Raw genomic sequence first — 17,319 nt, 5'->3', positions numbered from 1 at the left:
CCTCAGCCACAAGCCCGCCAGCACACAGCAGTCAACATACACAGTAACAAAATACAAGGTTATCGTTGGAAGAGGAGGAGAGGCGATCGCCTCCATATAGATAAACACAGGTCCATCTGTTGCTCTTCCACCACGCCTCTTCTTCTCTCAAGATGAAACGAGTATATTCATTCTCTTTTACATGCTCTGGGTTTTAGATGAGGCTCCGTCCTGCTGTGCTAAAAGCCACTAAATCACATAACGACTGGGAAGAATGAGAGCACATGTAGTCTATATATTGGAGGAAAATCTTTAAAGAGGGACTGAACGCACTGATTCCGCATGTGTTTCTCTGTTGCACATTAAGAAAAACAATATTTCATTCTTTGGGGTGTGGTTCGATGTGGCAGTTACATATGATTGTCCCCGATGAGACACCATAAGAACAAAGCCAGTATCCCTTCCTCAAAAATGTCAGAATGAATCTAAGACTCAAGGAATCTGTGATTCATTTAGATGTTTTTTCCGAGGAGGTTTTACATCTAGCTAAGGTGTCTGGTGCAGTATTTCTCAAGTAAAAAAAATGTGTGACGTGTTGTCTTATGTAAACAGTCCAATCCGATCCCCTGCGCTGCTGGGCAGTCTGTATCTCTATCTGTGTGTTCTGTGGTAGGACTGGACAGAGTGCAATCAGCGCAGCTGTGTAAGTGGGCAAGTGAGCATTGTCGAAATCAAAACCCAACCCTCAAGTCATAACAAACTCACTAACAAAACTCCGTTTTGGATGAGACTGACATCATGACCAAAATTATCCTATTTATATTTTGTTGTCAATTTGGACACTAGAATAAATGTTTCTGACTAATATCGATGCCACATAGCCTGATTAAAACTAGAGAAGTTGTTTATTGTCTTCAATAAACATCAAATAAAGCATCGGACTTAATAGCAATAATATTTCATTGTCCGGCGTATGTGGGAAAAACTGAGCAGAGAGAAAGCGATAGAAATGTGATCTTTATTTCCACCTTATCCGAAGCTTTTGATATCCCCTCCTTGGCTGCATGTACTTTGCACTATTTACAGACATTAATTGACATTTAAGGTTATGATAATATCCTTTGACAGGGGTTAACAAACCCATCTAAACCCTCTATAGCCTCTATAATATCCTGATCTGACAACAGCATGACTCTTAATGATGGTGAGTACTAAACAAAGCGGAGGGCCTGATTATATGTAGCATCACACAGACAGCCAGGCAGCACTCTCTTTCCTGTTCATCTCAACTCTTCACATGCGATGGCTTACTTATTTAAAGCTCTCACTGTGTGTTAAATGTCTGGACCGGGGAGTGACGAGATCCCCACTGCTTCTAACAGCTCCAGTCACACACACTCACAGACTCACACTGAGAGACAAAGGGAAGAGGAGGAGGAGAGAAACAACACAGATGACGAGTGAGATGAAGACATCTTCCCTTCTCCTGGGACAGGGACAAGCCCCCCTCAAAGCCACACCAATCAGTATCATCAATATTGCATCAACCATGGAAAATACATTTTAAAGCCAAATGCTAAAACACTCTGGTGCCAGGTTTTAGGCTAGTGCCACTGCCAACAATAAGCTATCAAACCACACAAACAATGTATGGAAGACATTTAACTGGTGAAAATAATGTTTATGTACTATTTTATCAGTGCAGTGTCAATGCTGTTTTATTCACCCTAAGACGAAGCAGAAGAGACAGAGCAGAGTGTCAGGCAGACAGGCTCTCCTCTCCTCTTTCGCTCATTCCCATGCATGTCGGATGAGCATGCTCCAGAGACTGGCCACTCTCTCTCCTCACACACTGTCTCTGTGTTTGGCCTCACAAAGAGCCCCAGTCTCACCCCGCAGCGCTCCACAGCCCTCCGCTCTCTCCGCTCACTGAGAGAGAACGTAATCAAGCACTCCACAAACACCCCCACAGCAGAAGGTGTATCATTTTTGCAGGCCATTTAGCACTAACAACAAGCCCCTCTTATATATGTCGCCACGACAAATGGAGCAGAGACGAGGGAAAAAAGGAACTAACACCTAGCACCTCTTAACACCAGTCTGGTTGAGCCATGTTAGCTTCTCTCTATTAGACACATCACTGCCCACTACAGTCAACAACATCTCTCAAACAAATTAGACAACACCCACATCCACGCCAGGCAAACACATTACACACACCAACCACTCATGCATGACATGCTCTGACACCATCAGATAAGAGGGGCAGTGATCTGGGTGCGTGGAAAGCTCCTCCACCTCTCAGAAAGGTCACGGAAGCCGCGGTGGTCAGACATGGTGGTGCGTTGTGGGTTTTTCCGCTCGATGGATTGCGCCCGCTGTCTCCCTCAAGTCCCCTCTCAACTGGGGTCAGTGGCTCCATTCAAGCGTCTGACCTTCCAATCGCTGTCTGTCAGAGACCACTGGATCCATCTCCCTGCTCCCCATTCAATACTAATTACATTTCTATACACTGCATATGTCTACATTCATCCTGTACAAATACCCAGAGCGTACATGCATAGTTGGAGTCCATTGATTTTCCAATAAAATCAACATTATCAAAATAATAAAATTGCCTTTTAGTCTCCTCTGCCATTTCAGGCCGGCACAGCGGCGACCGATAGCTTGATGCCAAGCGGTTGGAGAAGCAGTGCATAATTTAGCAAAGCGGCACCTTTGGTCGATTTGCCTCTGTGTGTACTTCGTTGTTATTCTCCTCTGTAAGTCTGTAAGCATGAATATACTGAGGTAATACAGATGCTTTACAAAAAGACTGTTGTTGCCTCTAAACCAGACAAGCTTCAAAGCCTAGATTGCGGTCCTTTATTGAGGAAAAGAAAAGGTATTGAAATGTTGCAACTAGAGCTACAGTATGTGGCTTGGTCTGCTAAATGGCCTTCCTCAGGGATAGGGCAGACAGAAAAAGTATTGACATTTTTGAAAAGGAACTATGTGACTGGCTCTCTTGTTGAAGAAAGTAAGCAATCTTTTAACTTGTGTCAGAACTCGGAGGTGACTGAGAACTCAAGGTAGCATGTGAAATTCATAGGAACACATGACATTTGGTGTCAAATGAAAGCTCAGAGTCTATTTTTTTTATTAAAGGCATATATACATTTTCCCACCATATTGCATCCTAAAATTAGGAAAAAGCTAAGGCTTTAGTGTCTGATCAAACAGATGGAAAAGTGATCTTAGAAAACGTCGACCAGAAAAAGTCTTAATAGCTATTAGAAATCCATTAAAACAAAACAATAATGTCGAAGACCATTTCCAAATAATATCAACATGTTTATTTAATTTTGCAGAATTATTGCCTAGTGTCTTGTCATTCTGTTCCCCCTACATATTTTTAAGATTATTTCTAATTTCTCTCCCTCATGAGGAAGGAGGATAATAAAAATTAGTTATAAGTTAGTTATAATTAGTTATAGTGTTTTTACTGATAACAATTTTGTTTATTTCTCTCTCTCTCTCCATGCCACACCCTGATCTGTTCCACCTGTCCTTGTGCTTGTCTCCACCCCCCTCCAGGAGTCGACCATCTTTCTCATTATCCCCAGTGTATTTATACCTGTGTTCTCTGTTTGTCTGTTGTCAGTTCGTATTGTTTTGTCAAACCTACCAGTGGTTTATTCCGTGCTCCTTTCTGTCTCTAGCTTTCCCGGTTTTTGACCATTCTGCCTGCCCTGACCTTGAGCCTGCCTGTCGTTCTTCCCCTGTCGGATTCTGCTCTGGACTACTGACATTTGCCTGCCCTTAACCTGTCGTTTGCCTGCACCCCTGTTTTTGTAAACAACTTTTGTTACTTCGAAACTGTCTGCTCCTGAGCCTTGACACTCCAGTTAATGTCACCTTTCCCAGCTCTTACTATCACCTATCCATGAGCCCTCTCTTTCCATTTACTGCAACCAGCATACTCAACCACTGAGCACTAAAACGCCCACGGATGTGAAATTTGGTTAGTCTAAATATAAACCAATCATATATGTCTATGTTTCACAAGTTTGGACAGCACATTACAGTACAGTACAGTAAAAAAAAGTAGAGTATACTGTAGGTCAGTACAGTACTTCTTCTGTACAATAGAGCACACTACAGTATAATGCACTCTATTGTACCGAACTGAATTGAACTGTACTCTACTGTATTGAACTCTACTCTAAAATGTTCAGTAGAAATTGTTGAAAGTAGTCTTTGTGCATAAAGTTGTATGGTTTGTTTAACTTTGCAATCAATGTTTTTTGTTTGACATACATTTTAAGGTGAAAAATCAGTCTCAGCATCATTCTGTTCAAATGGAATTGCACATACTCTTGAATGCTATACAGCCAAAAATGCAATCTTTTGATAAAATAATGAATCCAATCATAAATTGTTCATAGGTTAAACTGCCTCCCAAACTGGTCTCTCTTACATGCTACGGCAACAATGTGGGGCTGGAGGGGAGGCCAGTAGAGGGGTGGCAGATAGAGGTGAGCTATGTTAGACATAAGTGTGTGTTGATGTGTTGTATGGAGGGAGGGGTGTGTGCGTGTGTGCGTGTGTGTTGATACTAGCAAGGGAGCCAGTGCTAGCCCCCCTGGCAGCCAGAGGTGCAGCGGTGTGAGACCGCAGGCTGCCATGGCCGTGCACACGCCTGCCAGCCCCCTGTTATCTGCAGCCACAGAGCCACCAGAGCCACCAGGACGCGACCTGGAACTACGCTACAGAGGGGACTGGGAAGAGACTCGCTCCCAGAAACCTGGATGAGGGGGAGCTGTGACACACACCGGCCCAAAACACACAGACCTAACCAATCATATATCACTTTACTAAGCTTCTAAACACACTTTCCACCAAACAGCACACACATACTGCCAATGGCATAGATAGTAAGTGACATCATGGAATAAGGAGAATTATAATGATGGGAATATGATAATAATGTTTATCCCAAAATATCATTAAATAATCTGTTTTGCTAAATGTATGATTTAAAAAAATAATCTCTCTTGTTGTAACCAATTAAGATGCTGGTGATTAGCTACAGCTCAGCCAGCCAATGAATACCTAATGACTTGAGACAAGTCTAATGTTTCTGCTATCATAGCCTGGGATCAGTAACAATATGGAATTGATGTGTTCAACTACACTAACCGCCATCCTACTGAAGTTAATTCAATATAAGAAATCACACTTGACCAGCGCACCCAGAGAGTCATAATCCATAAACGATGCCGTTATTGCCAAAACCACTCCGCTGCGGCCCCAGTTAACTGGTTGTCTGTCTGTTTTTTAGTAGAGGCAGCAGAGAGGCAGTAGCCATTCTTTTGTTCTAATTGATTTCCCGGTTACTGGATTCTTAGTCAGGATCAGCAGAAGCCGGCTGTGTCTAATATGACCGTAATGAAACTGAACAATGTTAATTGGGAGCACAAACCTGCTCTCGGCCAATCAATGAACACAGAGAGGCTGGGTCATTGTCCCAACACACTCGCTGCTTCCTGTGTGCCATGGACACTTCCTGTAAAGATTTCTCATGCTGCCAGACCAGAAATGCCTTACTCCTCTGCTTTTCATTGACCCAGTCAATGCTTTTCTCTGTTTCTCTTTTCTCTGCATTCGTGAAAGTTTTTTCTCTGTATCAAGCCAATTTAAGACAAACTTGGTGTCAAACAAAGTGTGCTATTGCTAATGTTAGTGTACGTTTGAAGCATGTTGACTTGATCTATTCTAGACAGGTCATACAGCGAAAGGAGAATTTATACTTTTTATATACAAAAGTATGTGGACACTCCTTCAAATTAGTGGATTCGGATATTTAAGCGACACCCATTGGTGACAGGTGTATAGAATTGGTGACAGCATTGGTGACAGCACACACCCATGCAATCTCCATATACAAACATTGGCAAATGAATGGCCTTACTGAAGAGCACAGTGACTTTCAATGTAGCACCGTCATAGGATCCCACCTTTCCAACAAGTCAGTTCATCAAATTTCTGCCCTGCTAGAGCTGAGTGCTGAAGCGCATAGCAAGTAAAAATCGTCTGTCCTCAGTTGCAACACTCACTATCAAGTTCCAAACTGCCTCTGGAAGCAACGTCAGCACAAGAACTGTTCGTTGGGAGCTTTATGTAATGGGTTTCCATGGCCGAGCAGTCGCACACAAGCCTAAGATCACCATGATCACCAAGAAAAACTTGACTGGCCTGCACAGAGCCCTGACCTCAACCCCATCGAACACCTTTGGGATTAATTGGAACACTGACTGTGAGATTAATGCCCATGATTTATGAATGAGATGTTCGACGAGCAGGTGTCCACATCATTTTGGTAATGTAGTGAATGTGGTCATATGGCGTTTGTCCCGCTTCCGTCGTGGACTTCCTAGCGTTATGTGGGGCCACCATTGTCTCCTAGCGGCGTTTTGATAGTGAGCATCCAAACAGCTGTGGGAAGCAGCAGCAGACGTAAGACATCACAACTGCTTCACCCGCAACGCCTCCCAGAAACCATTCCCCTGTCAACTCCCCAGACGTCCGCTGGAGAGAAGCTTTACCTCTTTAATTAAAATCGTTTGTAATTAGTCACAGTCCGTCAGCAAACAAGAGCGACAGAGAGCTGCAGGCATTCCAGGGTGTGTATAATCTGGGAGCCAAAGCCTACACAATACCAGGAACAGCCAGAAGAACACATCCCACTCTCCATCCCCAGCAAGAAAAAAGGAGAGTTTAGAAAACTTCAAATCAATTCAAGGTTAGCAGTGGGATCTTCTTGCTTTTGTGTCAGGAAAACAGACTTCTGTCTCTTTAGGCACATGACAAACGGGATTTGGAGGTAATAAGATTCATGAATTGTATAGGCCATTTGCTTTTTTTTGAAGGTCTCTCTCAGGGAGAAAGAGAAAGAGAGTGCATTCTGGAGCCAGTGTGTGAGGATGGTTATTCTAAGATACAATATTATGAACACCGCCAGTCTTTTTTGCACCTAACTGCTTTTGATAGCAAATGAATTAATGAAGCTTTAAATGACAGCAGGAGTGGATCAGTGTGACAGTGACAGAGAGACAGCGTAAGAAAAAGAGAGAGGGAGGTAGCACATATGAGGAGAAGAGAGGGAAGGAAAGGGAGGGAGAGAAAGAGAGAGAGATAAAGGTAAAAAGAGAAAGAGAAGGAGGGGAGGAGTTGAGTATGGAGAGACGGTGGCATATTATGGCTTAATGGCTGCAGAATAATGGTAATTTCACTATTCTCTCCAGTGGCTCGGACTGTGCTAATGGCTTCATTAACACTCACACACTCTGGCGGGCAATAGAGGACAATGTCACATCCATCTTTGTCACATCACAATAAAGCTGGTTAAATACAACTCTGCTGTGTGTCCGGCTCGGGAGGAAGACAGAAATTAGAGCAGAGATGAATAGCAAACTATCAATGAGGGTGTGGCCACAAACATGCACTACACACTTCCTCTGGTCTTGTCAACTAGCAGGCCACTCAACAAAAAAATGTCAAATTGATTTCTAACAGGTATGTTGTTCACACTTAGAGTAATACGTCAATGCCATGAGATCTGTGAAAAGGCATGCTGGGAAAACAGAAACATGCCATAAATCACCAACGCCAGGCCCCCGTGAAGTGGCCATCACTCCTCAATTGATGACGTTTTCCTCCCGGCATTTGCTTGTTGACTTCCCTCCCAGCCCAGATACCGATTCCTGGGTCTCTCTCAGTCTTCACAGCCACACAGGCCTTTTAGCTAGAAATCCCTGCGGCACTTTTTCACTAAAAGGTTTGATTTTTCACACAGGGAGAAGGCGGCGAGGAATCCCACTAGGTTCAGATAATGCGAAGAGCTTCAGGGAATTCTACAAGAGCTTCAAGTAAAAGACAAATAATAAAGAAGTACTAATGTGATGCTAAAGTCTGCCTCTTTACTGTGAAAACATTGCTGTGAGCCAGAGGAACAGAATTACAGCGGCAGGGCGGAAATAAAAAAGCTAATATATTTATGCTAAGTTGTTAAGTTGTCAACCTTGACACCACCCTTTACATTCAGACATATTGCACAGAGAAAGGCACAGCTGACTTACTGTTACTAACAGTTAGACAGCAGCGTAAACTAGACCAGCCACTGCTATAGGCCCCCACAGTATCAAAAGTTCATCTGTCTCCTTCACTAAGGCATGGCTGAAACATTAGCCATGATGATAACGTTAGTGGTCTGGGAGGTCCGCACACGCTTCACACACACTTCACGTGCTAGCCCGTCATCCCGTGTCAACTTGGATGCATCTGTAATGCTTGAGGGGACAAAAGAGAAGAAGAAGAAAATGCAAGAGGAAGCTCCGAAGATTAGGCTATGTGTCGTAAAAGACCAACATCCACCTGCCTAGAGCGTTGCATGTCAATGAAGGCTTTGGCTTATATTCTTCCGTGTTTATTTCGTATTTCGGTTCATGACAACAATGGATGTGTCACAAACACTTCCATTATAAAGAGGCTAGGCTGTGATTCATTGCTGTTTATTTATGCATGAATATGTATTACAAAACCATGGCAGCCTGTGACATTTCTCTACCTTGGAGTGAATGTGTGGCAGCAACGGCTGCTAACTATGCCGACACAAAGGAACACAGCGTTTGAAGTTTGAGAGAAATAACAGACGATTCTATGAATATCTCACGTATTCCAGGTCTGACAGCTCTGAAGCACAGGGATCTATAATGGCAAAAGCAATAGCTCTATTTTGCTGAATTTATCACAGTGATTCAATTCAAGGGCAATTGGAAATACTTTATCAAAGGGGAGCTATGTGAAAACTCCACAGTATAGTGTTATTCTCCTCCAGCAACTAACCTTGTAGAATCACCTAAGTCTTCCCAGCATGAGATGTGTTTTCTTTGGGGTTTTTAGTGTGGCGAGGGGTGTTACTAAACTAAACAAACTGCCTGACTTAATTGGGGTTTTACCCAGATCCCCATTCTCTCCACTGTGATATTAGGAAAATAACTCCCAAAAGAGCATAAAAGCTACAATGACATTATCCAGAGAAAAGTGTTTCATCTGGCAATGAGCTAATAACAGAGGACTAATATGAATGACAAAAGTATTAGAAGTCTACTTTGATAGCTTATGTTTAACGGCATAGTAATATCCATAAAATCTATTGTCCCAAATTGTGTGGAAAAAACATATTTAATTCCCAAGTTAATCCATTGAGTAGGCATTTCAAATGTTTTGAAGCAGAATACATTGTGTTAATCTCGTAACAGGCAAATTACTTATTATTACAATTTCAAATACCAATTGAGTGCAATAAGTTATTTCATATCTTACATAATGACAAAAGCAGAAATCCATTGTGTTATGTATTATGCTCCGTGGTTTGTATAGTCTACCATTGCATTTGTTTTAAGTGAGTCTCAGTCTCAAACCTCAACCTACTCAGAGTGGCTCCCATCAAAATGTCCCAATCACCAGGCTACTGTATATCTACTCTACAGATAACAGCAGCCTGTTCCTCCCCATGTTATTCCTTTTGTTGCTCACTACACTTAACAACACAGGGACTTTAAAAGAGCAGATAGCTCTTTATATTCAAGTCATTTTGGATGTTATTCTTCCCTTATCTATTTTTTGGTGGTAAGGCAGATGTGCATTGTGGAGTGATCTTTATCAGACAGTAAAAGCCACTGGGACTGTCATTTCCCTGGTCTGCATTGCACTGGGCTGCTCTGAAGATGACAGTAATGTCACACAGCAGCCTCTTCTGTCACACACACTAGCCTAGTGACAGCAAATAGGTACATCTGCTTTTCTTCTCACTGCTTTTCTGTGTGTGCTGAGTGCAATGTACTCTGGCATGATACAACAACAATGCATAGGGGCAGAGGCGTCATAAGGGCACGTGCCCCCTAAGATTTGTCCTGTAAAAAAATATAAATAATGTTTAGCTAGCCCAGATAGGTTCCCAATCTCTCATCCCAATAACTAGCTGCCAAGAAGCCATTTCAGGCTATCAATCAAGTTAGAGTAGCTAGCTGTTCTAACTATCTTACCTGGCATACCTGCTGGCAAGGGTGGTAGAGTTTAGAAAAGCAAGCAATAACTAAATGTACTGAATAAGACCTCACATTCCTTTCAATCTTTTACCCAGATTTTAGCAGAGATGCAAAAAAAAGCATATTCAGTCAGGAGGATGCAGACAGCTCAAGAGGCACAGTATGCTTCGATATGCATAAAAATACATAGAATTAAGCATAATGATTTTGGCTCTAGATTGCAGGAAAAAAGCTGTTTCGGGTGTATGAAGAATTCAAAATTCTCCGCCTCCGGACCACCCCCTAGTCATCCTCACGTACTTTTTGCCCCATCATATTTTTGGGGTGCATGGGGAATATTGAAAATATTGTGTAACACACAATTACATTACAACACTGAATAAACCGTACCTGAACAGACAATGAATAGCATTGGTACTGAATAGTAGCACTGACAAAAGGGAACACAAATTATACACCTTGGTAAAATGGTACACATAATTATAATTAAGACAGTCTGAGCACTAGGTAAATAAAGGATGATTTGAGGGGCCTGGGTAAAAGTGGAAAGTCTGGTGATGTGTCTCTTGCTGCCAAGGTGTTTGGTGTGCAGAGCTTTAGCAGTTCTCACTGCTCCTCTGTCTGTCTCCCCAAACAAACAAGGTGGGATTCATTCACAGGCAGCCAGACACCAGGCTTCCTTTGTGCTCTCTGCCGGAGTGGAGAGGAGGGCCTGCAAATATATTCCACTAGCTACCTCTCCCTTTTTCTACAGTGATGAGGAGGATGGGGGGAGGAAGTTACTTGCATTCAGTATGTGTGAATACTCTACGATCATAAACTGTACTAGCTCATTCATAATTAAATGTAGATTAATAATATTATATTGTAACTTATTGTGCTGCACCCTATAAAAGCAAAGCAGCTGTGTGATGATAAAGTCTAGAGGGAGTTGACATACAGTATTAGTAAACCTGTGTTCTATACAGCTCATTACATTGTACAATGTTGGCCGGTCACTTATCCAGCATGTCAATTCCGAGTCTATTCAGAACGGCTTCACAAAGCAAACAGTGAAATAATGTCACAACAAGCTCAGTTCTCTGGCAGAAGAGACAAATACCGTTGCTTATTCCAAATGGCCATGAATAGTATGTTCACTTGAAAGAATTTGCCATTTCCTTTGGCTTACACTGGACCAATCACGAAAGGTCATCCTAAAACAAACTGATTTACCATGAGAGAAAAAAGATCTCGACCATTCCTCGCCTGGCTCCACTGAATCATCTTATTTGTCATACACTGCTTTCAATGGAGGCACTGACCTTTGAAGTTGGAAAGTAAATTGCTCAGTGGCAGTAAGGCATGCTATTAACTCGGAGGTACTCAAGCTATAGTCCGACCAATCAGGTGACGATACAACACGGCAGCCTTGACGAGGACCCGTGCTCAAATTTATTTGCTTGTAGATTTCAATTATTTTCACCAGGCAAATGTTTTTAGCTTGTTTAATTCAATTATCGTTTGAATGGTTATCTCAGAAGTGGGTTTATTCCACCAAGTTAATACAACCTTGGCAGCTGATGAGAGAAAATGTCAGAGCTGTTAGTTTCATTACTGCTTTGCTCTAATGAACCTGTTTAACTTCTCTAACACTTACTGTTCTGAGAACTGTTAAAATGTTCTCCGTTTTGGTGGTAGAGGCTTAATAACAACAGAATGAATGAAGGGTCAACTAAATATGTGAAAGTCCACGGGGACGTCAAAAGCCGATACAAACAGAGAAAATACAGCACATAATAAAGCAGCATTTCTCCCCAAAGAACAGCTAGTGCTTAGAAGGCACTCAAATTTTCACTCAAGTCCTATCAGCTGGAATTCAATAAAACTCAATTCCCAGAGTTGATAGAGCTTTCCCCTAAGCAGGGCTTGGTGTAATAAGCTACATAGTCCTTATCCAAGAAGAACACAGTTAATAGAAAGTAACATGATGATGAACTAAGTATTACAACATTGTAACAGATTAGAAGGAGGGTAGTGTACCAAATATTTAAAAACCAGTCTGTCCATTCAAGCGTGCATAGAGTCTTGACTCTTCTTACCCCTTCACATGGTCTCCTCCACATTCACATTCACACCAGCCTTTCCTCTCTGCTCACATGGCGGTGTGAGAACAGTGTCAAGCCTGCTTGGCCAAGCCTGTTAAATTCCCATTTACCTCACTTTTGCCATCACTGCAGTCCTTATTAATTAGTGCACTAATTAGTGCAGAGTTATGAACGGTAGAGGGTGCTAGGAGGAGTGCCTGCCAGGAATCCAGGATCTTAGATGGCTCGGGATAGCTGGTAGTGAAGGACTGGAAGTCGGGGTCTTATTTGCCTGAGCCTAGTCCTAGTCTCTTTTGATTGTACGATGCAAGGGTGCACGTAGTAGGGAGGAAGTGGGGGGGGGGGGGGGGGGGGGGGGGGGGTCTGATCCTATAGTTCTGTAGTAGGCGCCATAAGGGTACTCTCATCCGCTACGTCACACTAGACAGGCTACTAGACAGTCAAGGAGGATTATTTGTATACAATTCCTCCTCTACTGTTTTGTACTTACAGTATCTTCAATAATTTTCTCTCTCCATCACAGAAAAATAGACTTTCCAACACCACCACAGGCTATTTACACCCAGCCAAGGACAAAAGAGAAATCCTTTGATTGAGACACATATCAAATACTGCCGCCCCCCCCCCCCCCCCCCCCCCCCCCCCCCCCCCCTCCCCGGCCTCTCCCCTCTGCCAGCTTCAGTCCAGCTCTTGGCCGAGGCCAGGTGGATATTAGTGAGGTGAGGTCTCCCAGGTCTGACAGGAAGAGCTGCTCCAGATGAACTTGTTAATTGCACACTGGACCGGAGGGCAGAAGGGCCATGATACCCTCACCTTTAGTCTCCACAGCGCATGATCACTGAGAGGCTCTGCTTTATCATTCCACAGCACTCGCTGCTCATTGGCAGATGGCAGAACGAGTCCTCGAGGCAGCGGACTTGTCAGGCAGAGCCAGGATGCCAACCACTGCGAGCCACCCGTGTCACGGTGACGGAGCGTAAAGGAGGTGGACGAGCAGAGAGATGCCACCAGGCCGCCTGGCATGGCCGTCTCTTCACGCCGGGCACAAATGAGATTGGCATTGAGAGAGGCTCCTCGGGTGCACTTTATAATATGTGGCCCCCCAGCTGTGGTCTGCGCACCAGGGCGGAATGTGGTGGGTCTGCTGCAGGCCTTGAGAAAACAAAATCCCTGTGACTAAACTGCAGAAAAGGGACTGGAAGGCACAGCTTACAAAAATGTGGAGAAATTCTGAAAACAGATTTTGACCAAACTGAAAAAATATAAATGTAGAACTCAGACCGGGTTATATACATCCACAGAAAGCCCAGTGTTACATACAACAACCACTGCTCTATGGGCACTATCTTATATTACAGCAATAAGACACCCATTATGTCCACACATAATAGTCATCACACTGTACACCTCACATCCACTTCTAATGTATGTATTTGCTCAAAGGTCTGAATTACACTACAGTGTACAGTGTATTTTGATCTAATAATTATGATGGTCCGTTGAACCATCTTAATAAGTCTTTATACTATTTAATTCAGAAGCGTTTTCTTTATCCATTGATATGGCCGCGCTAGCAGCATAGCTTAATCCCCCAGACACGTCGGTTCAGAATTACAGAGCTCTTGGGCCCCTTTGGTGGGAATATCAGTAGAAGTAGATTTTATTTTTCCTTCCATCCTGATTCACCAGTCAGAGACCTTGCCGGTATCACTTTACATATCCAATACCCACATAGCCTCAAAGAGACTCTCTTTTTCTATTTTCACCGTCCGGCAACGCTGCGAGGCTTTACACATTTCCAGCCAAATAAAAATGAATTATTTGGACAGCAATCCCTGCTGAGAAGTACAAGTAAAAGGGAAAATGACTATTTCACGAGAAACACTGGAGTCATAGGGTAATCCCTGGGGATCAGTCAAGTCATAATGTAGCTAGAAAATTAAAAGAGAAAGTGACAATAAATAGCTAGGCCTTATTTAAAGGGCTGAGTTAAACCCATTCCAAGGTGTGGATGTCCATAAAACAGGCTTTAGCACACATTACTTGTAGGTGTTACTTTAATGACTTCTAATTTTTCCTCACAATGCCAACAGAGTGAAGCATCGCCAGGTACAGTACAGTAGTCCAGGCATATATACCCACACACAGGCGTCAATTCCCCGTCTATCTGCTAATTCCCCCTTGAGTGACGAGAAACCATTATGGAAAGAAGGGGAGGACCATGACCTTCATCAAATGAGGTTTAACTGCTATTACTGGTGCTGAGGCCATAATATATGACTGGCTGATTGGAGCGAAGCACAACTACACCACCGGCCCTAGCCCTCCACATATCCCCAGCACCCAGCCTCATCTTTTCTCACTACTGCTGGTGTGGTGTAGTGTTGTGTGGTGGCACTCTCAGTCCGTCACTCCCTCTGTACACCCTGCTCTCTCTCTCGCCCTCTCTCTCTCTCTCTCTCTCTCTCTGGAGCTCATTTCCCACCTCACTGACTCCTTCTCACCGTGGAACTGACTGAATTTGACTTGATTATACCCAACACTTGCTCTACCTAAACCAGCATGAGAGTAATCAAATTATAATCAATATCCGTGTTGGGATATTGCCCTTGGCTTAAGAGGTGGACATGATTTCACATCACTATCACACGTTCTAGTTGTGAAGCGGAAAGAAAAACCTATTTAAGAAGCCAAAGCAGTATAGTAATGGCAGGCATCAATCAATGGAAATCATCTACACTATGTGAGAGATTATACATGATGATATGTGCAAAGAAGACACGTACAGCTTTTTCTATTTCTTATTTGCTGTAATAAAAATATATGTAAACAAACATATCTCATTCGTGCCTGTCCTTCAAGCTGAATTGTGTAATACCAAGGTAGCCCCCATCAAATTATTTAACTCTTGCAGGTAGGCCTAAGGTGTGATCTGGTTATTAAACAGATCATGCTACTGTGGTCACATTGAACACACCCAACATTTACCTCCAGATCCCACCAACCATTATAAACCAACTAGAGCAGCATGAAAGATTCTCAATCACTCATCATTTAGTGAAACAGCCTAGGGGATATGACATTGCAAGAAAGTGTATTTTGATGGAAAGCTGTAATTAGCTATTTGTGTATAGCTAGACATTCCATTCCAGTCTATCACGCTCAGAGATAGAGGGGAAATGAAGAGACATGATCTGAATTGAATGAATCTAAATGGAAACAACTAAACCAAAGAGGTGTCTCAAAAATCAACAAATTTAAGTATTGCAGCATCCAATGAACAAAGCAGCAATGGAAACAAACGTGATTAGCAAGCCCTGATGGTGTGTGGAATTCAACAGTCTAAATGCACAGTAGCACTTTATCAGCTATAGTAGGCCTAGTATATTCATCTAAGATGAGAAAATAAAACAATTGATGCTGAATGTATGATTTATTCTGTGGTTTTAACTATTGTGCGAGGGAGTGGGGAGAGGAACACTAAGAGGAGGGATGAATGAATGAATGAAGTAGGAAAACAACAAAAAATTGTGGGGGGGGGGGTGTAAGAATAAAATCCTTTAGGCTGTTCCCTGCTCTCATGGGTTGAGTTATCATGTTCACAGTTATTTACCTCCTACTGTCTCACCATGTGTTGGTGCTACTTCTGACAATGATTAGAACGCCCCAATCTTTAGGGAATCAATGGCATTCAAATGAAAGTATACAAACATTAGTAGCACACCAATTTGAAATTAAAACATCATATGGTTAGAAATATTATTATTGCAATAGGTCAAAAATATATATAATAATGTACATACTAGACAATGTACATGCTAGCAGAGGAAACTGAAGTGAACTGAAGAATATGTTCAGGTAATTACTTAATTGATTAATCCTCAACCATTCTAAATCACAATCTATTTGATCCATAAAATCTATTACAAACTTTACAATAGGCTTACACAGATGCTTAAAATGTGTTTTAGAGTAAAGCATCTGACAAAGAATAGCAGGGATATTTACAAACAATAATAAGACAGACAAGGGCATTTGATTCAGTTGTCATGCAATTTATCCACAGCAGCTACATTGGCGACATCAATAAAACCCTATGAATCCCATGTTCAGGGTGAAAACTATGCAATTACGAATCAAATGATCCCGAACAATTTGAAGCTGACATACAGACATACAGTAGTATATGTAGCGCAAAACCAGCAAAGGGGCGAACTTCCCCCATTCATGAGGTGGCATTAGGTGCATAGATGTCAGTGCGCACCGAACACTTTCTACCACTACTTGTCCTACAACGCACAATATGACAATAGAGGTACCGCGTAGACACGAAGAGGGCTGTAAAATAATGAATAACAGTCATCTCTCACTTTAATGCGTTCCGAGAAGGAATGCGAGCATTCCAGGAGCCCAACGCCAAAAGCCGGGCGCATCGATGTTCAGTTCCCAGCATCAAACAAAGACGTTAAACATAACGGAAATAAAAATATACACTTGTACGTACCACTGTTGCTCCAGTTCCCAGTCCCTAAAGAAGTCAAACTCGAATAGGTCCATGGTTGGTCCCAGTTGTCTGATTCAGGAAGGAACCGGTGCCTGCTCAACGTATGCGTCAGTCTACATACATCAATTCTATGTGGATCTGCTAACTGTAACTAGATGTACTGTACTGTACCGTGGTCTCGCTGGCGAACTGGCATACAGTACACACACAGCCAGGAAAACGCGACTGCCTCCACTGCCTGCCTCGCGTCTCCACAGTGAACAGAAGGCGGAGCTTGACAGGCAGAAGCGGCGACATGGAGCCCGGGTACACTAAATTGAGGTATTCGGTTTATCATTTCCAATTAGCTGAAATTATATTTGCCCCACCCATTTTAGTTGTCAAAGTCAGCTGTCAAAAATAACTTCAGATGTAAGAAAAAATAAATACATTTAAAAAAGCCAATAGTAAATAGGCCAATGAGGGAAACAAACACTATTTTATACAGGTTATAATAAAGTTATAACCCCTTTAGAAATGATGATCAGATTATGCATTTTCAAACAGTGGGTGTGATAATTGTGCATTACCATGCATTAGCATTATTCACAATAGTTGTTGACTAAAGATCATTTTACTACTGACTGATCATAGACTAGGGCAAGTTCAGGAGTTGTGT

General features: G+C 42.6%; 1 protein-coding gene across 4 annotated transcripts in view; it reads right to left on the bottom strand.

The window, feature by feature from the left end:
- LOC129857851 (AF4/FMR2 family member 2-like) overlaps positions 1-16,935 on the bottom strand; it is a 174,080-nt gene extending 157,145 nt beyond the window's left edge. For all 4 annotated transcript variants that reach the window (XM_055926488.1, XM_055926489.1, XM_055926490.1 and 1 more), the window contains exon 1: positions 16,662-16,935. In XM_055926488.1, coding sequence (XP_055782463.1) covers positions 16,662-16,714 — 53 coding nt within the window. In that variant the 5' untranslated portion in view covers positions 16,715-16,935. The remainder of the gene's footprint in view (positions 1-16,661) is intronic.
- Between the last annotated feature and the right edge of the window lie 384 nt (positions 16,936-17,319).

This window comes from Salvelinus fontinalis, chromosome 6 (genome assembly GCF_029448725.1).
Source record: "Salvelinus fontinalis isolate EN_2023a chromosome 6, ASM2944872v1, whole genome shotgun sequence".
In the NCBI taxonomy this organism is placed as follows: domain Eukaryota; kingdom Metazoa; phylum Chordata; class Actinopteri; order Salmoniformes; family Salmonidae; genus Salvelinus; species Salvelinus fontinalis.
This window is presented reverse-complemented; position numbering and strand designations above follow the sequence as displayed.